The sequence below is a fragment of the Equus quagga genome, chromosome 5, assembly GCF_021613505.1.
Source record: "Equus quagga isolate Etosha38 chromosome 5, UCLA_HA_Equagga_1.0, whole genome shotgun sequence".
Taxonomy (NCBI): domain Eukaryota; kingdom Metazoa; phylum Chordata; class Mammalia; order Perissodactyla; family Equidae; genus Equus; species Equus quagga.
In genome coordinates, this window is record NC_060271.1 from 17,132,312 (window position 1) to 17,146,156 (window position 13,845).

General features: G+C 37.3%; 1 protein-coding gene across 18 annotated transcripts in view; it reads left to right on the top strand.

Moving 5' to 3' along the window:
- Positions 1-13,845, top strand: part of SCMH1 (Scm polycomb group protein homolog 1) — a 185,894-nt gene that overhangs the window by 75,084 nt on the left and 96,965 nt on the right. For 17 of the 18 annotated variants that reach the window (XM_046662997.1, XM_046662979.1, XM_046662982.1 and 14 more), the window contains one exon: positions 6,552-6,786. The exons of the other annotated variant lie outside the window; for it this stretch is intronic. In XM_046662997.1, the coding sequence (XP_046518953.1) occupies positions 6,552-6,786 (235 nt within the window). The remainder of the gene's footprint in view (positions 1-6,551; positions 6,787-13,845) is intronic. 18 annotated transcript variants of the gene reach the window in all.

Genomic DNA, 13,845 nt, shown 5'->3' on the forward strand with positions numbered 1-13,845 from the left:
GCACTAGGCAGTAACCGCAACCAAATAATGCCAGGATACTAAAGCACAGAACAACTCCCTATAGTGATATCAAATACTATATTAGATCTCCGGACCAGAGAGAAAATAACAAGTACCCAGAAATCAGTCCTAAGGACACAGAAATATGTAATCTAAATGACAAAGAATTCAAAACAGCTATCATCAAAAAACTCAAACGAGGTCAAAGAGAATTTAGAGAAACAATTCAGTGAGTTCAGGAGCCACTTTAAAAAAGAGGTTGAAACTATAAAGAAGAATCAATCAGAAATATTAGAGATGAAAGACACAATGGAAGAAGTAAAAAAAAATATGGATTCCCTGAACGCACAAGTGGGTACCATAGAGGAGTGAATCAGCATAATCGAACATAGACATGTTGAAATGCTCCAGTTAGAGGAGGAGAGAGAACTAAGACTAAATAGAAATGAAGAAAGTCTCCCAGAAATACCCAAATCAATTAGGAAATGCAACATAAGAATTATAAGTATTACAGAAGGAGAAGATAAGAATGGAGCAGAAAGTGTGTTCAAAGAAATAATAGTGGAGAACTTCCCAAATCTAGGGAAGGAAATCCATGTGGAAGAGGCTGCCAGATCTCCTAAATATGTCAGTGTAAAAAGACCTACTACAAGGCATATAGTAGTGAAACTGGCAAAACTGAATGACAAAGAAAGAATGCTAAGGGCAGCAAGGCAGAAGAGAGTAACCCACAAAGGAAACCCCATTGGGCTTTCAGTGGATTTCTCTGCAGAAACCTTACAGGCTAGGAGAGACTGGAATGACATATTCAAATCATTGAAGGTCAAAAACTTTCAGCCAAGAATACTCTATCCAGAAAAAATATCCTTCAGATATGATGGAGAAATAAAAACTTTCCCAGACAAACATAAGCTAAGGGAGTTTGTAGCCACAAGACCCCCCCTTTAGGAAATCCTCAAGAAGGCTCTCGTACCTGAAAAAAAAAGGGGAGAGAAAGAGGTTACAAAGTGTGGAGTAAGGAGATAAATAGGTAGACAGAATCAGGGCAGGATAGCAAATACTTAAGTATAGCATTAAAGACAAATGGAAGGAAAACACCAAAAATAAAGATAATCTTATCATTTTAACCACAAACTCATAACACAAGTTGAAATAAGATGTGAGAAAAACAACTTAGGAGGGGAGGAGGAAAGGGACTGAATCAGTTTAGTCTAAGGAAATTAGAGGTCATCAGAAAAGGGACTATCTTATCCATGAGATCTTGATGCAAACCTCAGGATAACCACTAAATAAAAAAGCAGAACAGAGACACAAATAATAAATAAGGAGAAAATAAAGAAACACAACATAAAAAACTACAGAACTCGATTGGTAGACCAAAATACACAGGGACAACAAACACAGGTAATGCAGGAGAAGGGGAAAAATGTGTGATAAAATTGCAGCATAAAGCCCTCATATATCTATAATCACCCTAAAGGTAAATGGATTGAATTCTCCAATAAAAAGACAGAGTGGTGAGATGGATTAAAGAACAAGACCCAACAATATGCTGCCTTCAGGAAACACATCTCAGCTCCAAAGACAAACAGAGGCTCAGAGCAAAGGGATGGAAGATGATACTCCAAGCCAATGGCAAACAAAAGAAAGCAGGTCTTGCAATACTTCTGTCAGACAAAGTAGACTTCAACATAAGACAGGTAAAGAGAGACAAAGAGGGGCAGTATACAATGATCAAAGAGACACTCCATCAAGAAGAAATAACACATGAATACCTATGCACCCGACACAGGAGCACCAAAGTACATAAAGCAGCTATTAACAAACCTAAAAGAAGACATTAATAATAACACAATAACAGAAGGGGACCTCAACACTCCAGTCACATCAATGGACAGATCATCCAGACAGAAAATCAACAAGAAAACAGTGGAATTCAATGAAAAGCTAGACCAGATGGACTTAATAGACATATATAGAACACTCCATCGAAAAACAGCAGAATACACATTCTTCTCAAGTGCACACGGAACATTCTCAAGGATAGACTATATGTTGGGAAACAAGGCAAGCCTTAATAAATTTAAGAAGATTGAAATAATAACAAGCGTCTTTTCCAATCACAATGCTATAAAACTAGAAATTAATTACAAGAAAAAACTGAGAAAAGGACAAAGATGTGGAAATTAAAGAACATGCTATTGAACAACAAATAGATCATTGAAGAAATTAAAGGAGAAATCAAAAAATATCTGGAGACAAATGAAAATGAAAACATACCATGCCAACTCATATGGGATGCAGCAAAAGCCGTATTAAGAGGGAAATGCATCGCAATACTGGCTCACCTTAACAAACAAGAAAAAACCCAAATAAGCAATCTCAAACCACACCTAATTGAATTAGAAAAAGAAGAACAAACAAAGCCCAAAGTCAGCAGGAGAGAAATAATAAAAATCAGAGCAGAAATAAATGCTATTGAAACAAAAAGGGCAGTGGAAAGGATCAATGAAACAAAGAACTGGTTCTTTGAGAAGATAAACAAAATTGACAAACCCCTAGCCAGACTTACAAAGAAAAAAAGAGAGAAGGCTCAGATAAATAAAATTAGAAATGTAAGAGGAGAAATAACAACAGATACCATAGAAATACTGTGGATTATAAGAGAATACTGTGAAAAGCTATATGCCAACAATATGGACAATCTAGAGGAAATGGATAAATTCTTAGACTCTTACAACCTCCCAAAGCTGAATCAAGAAGAAACAGATAATCTGAATAAACCAATCACAAGTAAAGAGATGGAAACAGTAATCAAAAACAGCCAAAAGAATAAAAGCCCAGGACCAGACAGCTTCCCTGGGGAATTCCACCAAACTTTCAGAGAGGATTTAATACCTGTCCTTCTCATGCTATTCCAAAAAATTAGGGAAGACGGAACGCTTCGTAACACATTCTATAAGGCCAACATCACTCTGATACCAAAGCCTGACAAAGACAACACAAAAAAGGAGAACTACAGGCCAATATTGCTGATGAATATAGATGCAAAAATCCTCAAAATATTGGCAACCCAAATACAGCAATACATCAAAAAGATCATACAGCATGATCAAGTGGGATTTATTCCAGGGAAACAGGGATGGGTGAACATCTGCAAATCAATCAGTGTGATACACCATATTAACAAAATGAGGAATAAAACCCACGTGATAACTCAGTAGGTACAGAGAAAGCATTTGACAAGATCCAACAGCCATTTATGATAAAAACTCTTAACAAAATGGGGATAGAAGGAAATTAGCTCAAGATAATAAAGGTCATATATGACAAACCCACAGCCAACATCTATTCAATGGGGAAAACCTGAACACCATCCCTCTGAGAACAGGAACAAGACAAGGTTGCCCACTATCATCATTCTTACTCAGCATAGTACTGGAGGTTTTTGGCCAGAGCAATTAGGCAAGAGAAAGGAATAAAAGGAATCCATATAGGGAGTGAAGAACTGAAATTCTCACTGTTAGAGAACCCTAAAGAATCCATCATAAAACTATTAGAAATAATTAACAACTACGGTAAAATTGTGGGCACCAAAATCAACTCACAAAAATCAATTGCATTTCTGTACTCTTAACAACGAACTTAGAGAAAGAGAAGTCAAGAATACAATTCCTGGGGAACTAGCCCCATGGCCAAGTAATTAAGTTCACGTGCTCCACTTTGGTGGCCTAGGGTTTCCCTGGTTCGGATCCTGGGCATGGACACGGCACCGCTCATCAGGCCATGCTGAGGCAGCATCCCACATAGCACAACCAGAGGCACTCACAACTAGAATATACAACTATGTACTGGGGGGTTTTGGGGAGAAGGAAAAAAAATATTGGCAACAGTTGTTAGCTCAGGTGCTAAATCTTTAAAAAAAAATTGAGAAATAAATCTTTGTTAAAAAAAAATACAATTCCATTTACAATAGCAAAAAAAGAATAAAGTACCTAGAAATAAATTTAACTAAGGAGGCAAAGGACTTATACAATGAAAACTATAAGACATTATTGAAGGAAATAGATAATGACATAAAGAGATGGAAAGAGATTCCATGCACATAGGTTGGAAGAGTAAACATAGTTAAAATGTCCATACTACCCAAAGCAGTCTACAGATTCAGTGCAATCACAATCAGAATCCCAATGACATTCTTCATAGAAATGAAGCAAAGACTCCTAAAATTCATATGGGGCAACAAAAGACCCTGAATTGCTAAAGCAATACCGAGAAAAAAGAACAAAGCTGGAGGCATCATCATCCCTGACTTCAAAATGTATTACAAAGCCACAGTGATCAAAATGTCATGGTACTGGTACAAAAACAGGCAAACAGATCAATGGAACAGAACTGAAAGCCCAGAAATAAAACCACATATCGGTGGACAGCTGATCTTCTACAAAAGTGCCAAGAACATACAATGGAGAAAAGACAGTCTCTTTAATAAATGGTATTGGGAAAACTGGACAGCCGCATGCAAAAGAGTGAAAGTAGACCATTATCTCATGCCATACACAAAAATAAACTCAAAATGGATCAAAGATTTGAAGATAAGTCCTGAAACCATAAAACTCCTAGAAGATAATATAGGGAGTACACTCTTTGACATTGAACTTAAAGTTAAAAGGATCGTTTCAAATACCATGTCTTCTCAGACCAAGGAAACAAATGAACAAAATAAACAAGTGGGAGTTCATCAGACTAAAGAGCTTATGCAAGGCAAAAGAAACTGGATCAAAACCAAAAGACAACCCACCAATTGGGAGAAAATTTTTGCAAATCATATATCCAATAAGGGGTTAATCTCCATAACGTATAAGGAACTCACACAACTCAACAACAATAAAACAAACAGCGTGATCAAAAAACAGCAGAGGATATGAACAGACATTTTTCCAAAGAAGATATACAGATGGCCAATAAACACATGAAAAGATGTTCAACACCACTAATCATCAGGGAAATGCAAATCAAAACTATAAGATGACACCTGTTAAAATGGCTATAATCGCTAAGACTAAAAATAACAAATGTTGGAGAGGGTGTGGAGAGAAGGGAACCCTCATACACTGCTGGTGGGAATGCAAACTGGTGCAGCCACTATGGAAAACAGTATGGAAATGCCTCAAAAAACTAAAAATAGAAATACTATATGACCCAGCTATCCCACTACTCAGTATCTCCCCAAACAACTTGAAATCAATAATCCAAAGTAACATATGCACCCCTGTGTTCATTGCAGCACTATTCACAATAGCCAAGACATGGAAACTATCCAAGTGCCCATGGACTGATGATTGGATAAAGAAGATGTGGTATATATACAAAACGGAATACTACTCAGCCAGAAAAAAAGACAAATTCATCCCATTTGCAACAACATGGAAAGACCTGGAGGGAATCATGGTTACCAAAATAAGCCAGACTGAGAAAGACAAATATCAGATGATTTCACTTATATGTAGAATATAAACAAACACATGGACAAAGAAAACAATTCAGTGGTTACCAGGGAAGGGGGTTGGGGAGTAGGCACAGGGAATGAAGGGAAGCACCTGTGTGGTGACAGACAAGAAATAATGTACAACTGAAATTTCACAATGATGTAAACTGTTACGAACTCAAAAAATTTTAAAAAAATAAAGCAAAAGAAATGACTTATTGATACATTCAACTATATGAATAAATACCAGAATAATTATGCTGAATGAAAGAAGCTAGACCAAAAAAAGTATATTCTCTGTGATTCCGTTCAAGACTAGAAAATGCAAACCAATCTACAATGATAGAAAGTAGGTCAGTGTTTGCCTGGGGATGGGGTCCAGAAATTACTGGACAGTGGGTTTATAAAGAAACGTGAGAAAACCTGGGAGTATGTCCGTGCTAATTATCTTGATTGTGGTGATAGTTTAAGGGTGTATGTGATGTGTATGGTATCATTGATGTATGCATGTATCAAGACTTAAACTGTATATTGTATGTCAGTTATAACTTGTTTATAAATATGAATTGATTTATAAGTTAATGTCAAAATAAGAAAAGAGTCAACCCCCAATGGTTAGTCTGTATGGTGGATATACAGGTTAATACATTGAAATGCTCCATGAAGAAACGCTAAGTATATGATAGTTTAATAGGATGATTTCTAAAAAAAGAAATCATTATGAATACCTGGAAGGTTAGGGAGTTGGGGAAGGAAGGATGAGAAAGCATTTAAGTAAGAACCATTTGAGACACTCTTGTCCTTTTCTTACTGGTGTGGTGAGTGGAAAGTATATTTGATGCGTCAGTGGAAAGTACCTTTTTCCTCTTCATTTTACCTTCCATTGTTTCTTTTGCATGAAACCCTTCCTAAGTATTAGGGAATAATTCAAGGTGGTTGCCCCTGGCCCAGAGATAACCAATTTGAATCCAAAGCATAAATTTTCAAGTTCCATCTCTTAACATCCTACTGAAAATGCCATTTACTCTTAGTCTGCCTAATCCCCATGGCTTGTTCTCCTCAGTCCTACACACCTCCAAGCAACGAGTTCAAGATCAGCATGAAATTGGAAGCACAGGACCCCAGGAACACCACATCCACCTGTATTGCCACAGTAGTTGGACTGACAGGTGCTCGCCTCCGCCTTCGCCTTGATGGCAGCGACAACAAGAATGACTTCTGGCGGCTAGTTGACTCCGCTGAAATCCAGCCTATTGGGAACTGTGAGAAGAATGGGGGTATGCTGCAGCCCCCTCTGGGTGAGTAACTAGACCCAAGCTCTCCTTAGCAAATTGGTTATCTTCCTAAAATTGTACATCCTGTTGTGGGAAAGCCTAGGGTTCCCTGCCTATCCCTTCTTTTTCATATAGTCCAGAAGAAAAGGCCCACCCAAAATTAAATGAGCCATAAAATCTGGACGTCTCCATCTCTACATTAACTCAGAATATCCAGGCTTCTCTTAAGCTCTCATTTTTCTAAGAAACCATACCGTTCATTCTTTGTCAGTTCCCATGTGTTCTGAGAGAGAGAATGGGAGCAGGTCTTTCCTTTTAACCTGCCTCAAAAAACCATGGAGCTTTCACCAAATCCTACAATAATAACAGGAGGTGAGGGGAAAATCTCCCAGTAGAAAGGATGACTGTGATAACAGTTCCTTATCTCTTTTCCCCTAAGTTCTCACTTGGTCCTTCGAATTTTCTCGCTTTGAATATATTATTAAGTAAAATACATTATTTTATTTAAACTAATAACCCCAGTAGATTTTTCTCCTCAAGATCAGATTCTTCTTTTTTTTTCTTTTTGCCTCAGTATACCTGACTGATTTAGCCCATCTCATCAACTGCTATCAATCGCTATTGCAGTGAGTCTTGATGGAGGCTAGAGAGAAGGGTTATTGGCTGTGGGCTGTGTTCCCCTCAGGAGGCTGTGCTAGATTAATTGAGTATTAGAGGACACATATCATTTGAAAGAGCTCCCCAAGTGATTGTTTAACATTTTCCCCATTAAAAAAAATTATATGTGGGGCCATCCCTGTGGCACAGTGTTTAAGCTTGCACGTTCCTCTTTGGCGGCCAGGGGATCGCCGGTTCAGACCTTGGGTGTGGACCTACGCACTGCTTGTCAAGCCATGCTGTGGCTGGCATCCCACATATAGAGTAGAGGAAAATGGGCATGGATGTTAGCTCAGGGCCAATCTTCCTCAGCAAAAAGAGGAGGCTTGGCAGCAGATGTTAGCTCAGGGCTAATCTTCCTTAAAAAAAAAATTGTGTATAACAAAATTTCAAACATAAACAAAAGTAGAAAGAATAGCACAGTGAATGTCCATATATCCTTTATCCTTGATAATTATCAATATGTAGTCAATCTGGTTTTATTTGTACCTGTACACACTCCCTGGCCCCTTCTGCTCAAGTCCCCAAACATAGTATCATTTATCATTAAATATTTTGTATGTATCTCTCATGGATAATGTTTTTTAAACATAATCATAATAACATTATCACATGTAAATAAACTAATGATAATTCCTTAATGTCAACAAATGTTTACTCAGTGTTTAAATTTTCCCTATTGTCTGTCTGCCTCTCTCTATCTCTCTGTGTCTCATAGTTTCTTTGAATCAGGATCCAAATAAGATCCACATATTGCAGTTGGTTGATATGTCATTTAAGTCTCTTTTAATCTATGGGTTCTCATTCTCTCTTTTATTTTTTCTCACAGTTTATTTGTTGAAAAATGAAAGTCGTTGTCTTTAAAATTTCCCACAATTAGGTTTTGCTGATTTATCTGTGTGGTATCATTTAACGTGTTTCTCTGTCCTTTCTTTCCTGGAAATTGGTAGCTAGATCTAGAGGCTTGATCAGGCTCAGGTTCAATTTTTTCATGAGAATATTTCATAGGTGGTGGTGTTTACTTCTATTAGGAATCATATATGGCCTTGTTGTCTCTCATTTTGTAATGTAGAGGCCATTAATGCTTGTGGGCTGGATCAGGGGTTGACCGATTTTCTTAGAGGGCCAGATAGTAAATATTTCAGGCTTATGGGCCATACGTTCTTTGTTGCAATGAGTCAACTTTGTCCTTGTAATGCAAAAGCAGCCATAGGCAATACCTGAAAAAATGGGCAAGGCTGTGTGCTAATAAAATTTTATTTATAAAAAGAGATGGCGAGCATGCTGGCTATAGTTTCCTAACCCCTGATTTAGATCCATCAATTCATTATGGTTGCAGAATAGGAAATTTTAATCTTATCATTCCATCCAAAAAAATTAAGTGGAATATGTCTATTAAAATAAACTTTCATCCACTATTTGGTTATCCTGAGGTCTAATTCATGCAGAAAAGATAATTTAAATGCTTGATTCTTTATTTATCAATTTTTAAAATAATGAATTGGCTTATTAGCACCCTCCAAAAATACTTAGGACAGTTTTGTTTTCGTTGTGTAATATCATAAACTCAAGGATTCATACATATTTGATGTGTTTCACTCCATTGCACTAATTGTTCTTATTGATTCTTGAATTGTCCCACTTTGGCCTCATAGGAGCCTCATCAAGTTGTCTCCTGACTCTTTATTATTTGACTGCTCTCTTGGATTTGTGAAATTTCAAAGTGTTCCAGGCTCGTCTTGTACATTTCCTGCTCCAAATATGCAATCAGCTATTTCTTTTAGGTGCCTGGGCTCCTTTCAGTGGGAACTGGTACTAAGAGACCATAATCTGGGCACTAGAGTGCTCAGTGCTACTGGGTTGGTCATTCTTTCTAGGTATTTTTGGTATAGAGAGGTAAGAACTGCCTTTTTAAAATTATTAAGGCAAAAAATCATTATTTGTATTGATACTTCCTACTAGAATTCAGGACAATGGTGTTTTTACTTACTTCATCTTTAATGTCTTAAATCTGCATCTCCTTTGTACCACAGTAAAATCTTAGTTCTCTTTGTCACTAACAAAATAACTCATTTGCTTCCTGCTACAGTACATGTACAACAGTCTCAGAATATCAATGCCAATACTGCCGCCATTATGATTACTGACAGTGTTTGAGTTATTTGCATTTCTTTTTTTCTTACCCTCTTGGGAAATATAGTCAATGATGTGTTATAAGGTCATTGGATCAGTTACTGTCTCAGTGGCAGTGCCACCACCTTGATGTAAACAAGGTCATTTGTTTCATTTTATTTTTTATTTTTAGAGATAGTCTAAAAAAATTTTTCCATTATAAATATGTAAGTGATATACATCATTCTTAAAGTCAAATCTATAAAACAATACATTCAGAGAAATCTCCTTCACCTTATTCCTTTCTTCTGCCATAGGTAACCACTTTCTTTTAATTTTATAGCTTATACTCGATTTTTTAAATATATAAACAAATATATCAGTGTGTGTGTGTGAGTGTGTGTACATATTTTTAAACACATTTGTATCCTTCACCTTGTTATATAAATGACAACATACTATACATACTTTTCTCAACCTTGCTTTTTTCATTTAATAATATGTCCTAAAGATGACTTCTTAGTGGTATGGAGATATTCCTCATTCCTTTTTATAGCTTCATAGTACCGTATTGTTCCCAACTTTATGAATCACTGTTTAGAAGCATCTTGATAGGCTATTTAAAAATAGAGGTTCCCAGGGATAATGGTGATCATCTAAATAAAAATCTTTCCATAAATTCTCCAGAAACATACAGATCAAAAAGGAAATCAAACCACCCATAACTCATGCCTAAACATAACTGAGTCAAGAATACCACAAATTTCAATTACATGTTGTCTACATGTTCAGATATAAAGATCTGAAACCACTAGAGCTAGTACCCAACCATACCAAAAGGAAGAGTCTTATGTACCCAATTGCATAGCAAAGGGAGAGAGCAATGGGGGCCTCACAGCCAGAATCACCCCCAGGAAAAGATAGTCCCATCCAGAGTGGGAAATACTAGAACAAAGATCAGACCTTCTTAATTAGAGCATTGGCCACTGGGGAATGAGAAGGAAGAAAGTGAATTGAAAGTGTGAGAGACTTTTAGATAGCAGCCTTGGGAAGAGGACTGCCTTGCGGGCAGAGGCAGACATAGTGTTGAAGCAAGGGGTGGTAACTGAGAGTCATATGGAAACAAAAGAGAATCATAAAATCGAAAGACATACCAGTCTCCCATCGCATCCCAAACAGCCTCGTCTACTAAAGAAACTGCATTTCACTATACCAACAGAAAACTCATGACCCAAGTTCCTTGCCAAGATAGAACCTCCTGTTTTTGCTGGTCCAGGAAAATATAAGACATTTTAAATGATTAGGCAATAGCAGTAAATATCCATAAAAGGCTTCTATATAAAGAAAAACAGAAGATGAGCATGAAACCACTTTACTGAAAATTCTGCTGCCAAAATCAGTGACTAACCAGAGGAAAACTATTGTCCAACAACCCAACTTGAATTAAACAGGTATTGACAGAGATGGAAAATTACCTTGAATCATAAATTTTAAAAATCAGACTAGACATGCACAATAGACAGGAAGATGTGAAAATAGAATTATCCACACTCAGGGAAAAAAACTGAAGACAAAGTAACCTCAGTTGAAGACTCCATTCCAAGGTGCTCAGTGGGACAGTAGCTTCAACTGAAAATATGATAAGGGATGTTGAGGAGAGAAATAAAAACAGCCCAGAGGATAAATATTAGAAAAGGTTTTTAAAAGGTATCAGAAAGGAACTGTTAAATATAGAACATAGTCAACAAAGATGCAGTGTGTATATGTATGTGCGCACATAGAATTGGAGTCCCTAAAGAAGATAAACAAAACAGTGAAACAGAGTTAATACTTAAAATTGTAATACAAGTTTTCCAAAAGTTAAGGAAGACCTGAACCTACGTAGTGAAAGGGCGTACCTTATTCCTGAGAAAATTGGTTCAGATGGCCAACTCTAAGATAGATTCCAGTAAAACTACTGCACTCTAAGAGTAAAGAATTCCTCTAAGCTTCCAAGCAAAAAGGCCAAATTATTTACAAGGGAAAGTCAGGTTTGCAGCATACTCCTCAACAGCTAAGCATAAAGCAAGATGAATTGGAGCAACATTTTCAAGAAATTTCAAGGAAAGAAAATGAGAGCAAGGGCTTTATATCTAGGCAAGCTGTTTTCCAAGTATTGAGATTATATGAAACAGTTTTCAGCATGCAAGAACTCAGGAAATAGTGTAACCCCAAGCCCTGCCTGAGGAATCAGTTACAGAAAGAGCTTCATCCAAACAGAGGATGAACCAAAACAAAGGTGGAAACAAGAATAGAACAGGATGGTAAAATCAGCTGGATCCAGTGAAGAGAGAGAACCCACACAGTAATTTGAACACAGAAATTTTAATATAATTATTAACTATAACAAAATTGGAATAATGAGAGATTGGCTAGTCAAAAGGAAGGAGAACTCAAGAATGTAAGAATAGCAGGCGTGAGAAGCCACTCCACTGGGCCTGAGATAGAGCCTCCCCTCCTCTGTCCTCAGGGCTGAGACATAGACCTTGGAGGGGACACAGCTGTGGCTCACTTGAGAGAGAAGTTACTGTGGTGCCACAGCAGTGGAACTTGCTAGAAATTTGCCCTCTAGGGTGCTGGGAAAACTGTTCATGGTGAGGTATCCCTCTGGAGAAACTCTGCTACAAACTGCTGAAGGTGAGGAGGGTAGTGCTGCTGCTGCTGCGGGCCACTGGATGCTGCTGGCTGCCGTGCACTGCGGGAAACAGACAACAGAGGAGATGGGAATGCTGCAGGAGCCTGCCAAGCAAACCCTTCTCTTATAATATCTCCAGATGGAATCAGGATACCACTGAAAATTGATGACCCAGGGGCCGGTCCGGTGGCACAGCGGTTAAGTTCTCATGTTCTGCTTTGGCGGCCCGGTGTTTGCTGTTTCGGATCCCAGGTGCAGACATGGCACTGCTTGGCAAGCCATGCTGTTGTAGGTGTCTCACATATAAAGTGGAGGGAGATGGGCACGGATGTTAGCTCAGGGCCAGTCTTCCTCAGCAAAAAGAGGAGGATTGGCAGCAGATGTTAGTTCAGGGCTAATCTTCCTCAAAAAAGAAAAAATCATATTGATGCTTTAAGTCAAATCCAACTTTATACTGTATTCAGGAGACAGACCTAAAGTGAAGTGAATCAGAAAGGCTAAAAATGGTGATCAAGGGTATATGAAGAAAATTCAAACAATATAGTAGCAGAGGTTGCAATTCTGATATTAGACATGGTAAAATTCAGACCAGGATGCATTAAACAACACAAAAAAGCCACTTTATAATGCTTAAAGGTGACACGATTCACACTGAAAGTGTGATCATTAAAAATATTTCAGTACCAAATTACAAAGCATCTATCTTCATAAAAATAGAAATTATGGTAAATGCAGGGAGGGTTAGACAAACACTAATAAGAAATTTAACACACCTCTCTCAGGCGAGATAGGCCAAGAGGACAAAAAGTAAAGATATTGCAGACTTTAATGAATAGAGTAGATCATATGTATGTGTGTGTGTATATATATATGTATGTATGATGCATATCAAACTTTATACCCTGGTAAATGCCCTTCCACCATGAAGTTTAAAACTCTTTAAACAACTCTTGTTTGACAAAAGGAAATATAAACCAAAATTGCGGAGTTGCTAAAACATAATGCTAATAAACATCACATGTCAGAATTTTGAGATACAGTGAAAGCAGTGGTTGGAAGAAAATGTATAGCCTTAAATACTTGATATCAATAAAAATGAAAGGATAAAAATTAAGGATTTAAATTTTCAATTCACAAAGCTAGAAAAAGAATCACAATACAAAGAAAATACAAAGGAAGAAGAAAAAAGAGTAAAAACAGAGATTAATGAGGTAGAAAATAGAAAAGCAATAAATTAAAATACTGAGCCTTTGGGGAAAGAATCAACAAAATACACAAACCACTAGTTAGCCTAGTAAAGAAAAGCACAGACAAGAGAAGGACAACTAAATAGATTGGACTTGAGAATTCTTCAAAATTAGAAGCTTTTGTGCTTCCAGGGACACTATCAAGAAAGTGAAAAGACAACCCACACAGTGGGAGAAAACAGGAAAATCTGTAGAGGCAGAAGGTGGATTAGTGGTGTCCAGGGACTAAGATGAAGGGAGACCAGGGAGTGGCTGCTAATAAATATGAGGTTTCTTTTTGGAGGAGTGATGAAAATGTTCTAAAACTAGATGGAATGATATTTTCACAGCTCTGAAACCACTGAATCATATGTTTAAAAGGATAAACTTTTGGTATGTGAGTTACATCTCAAT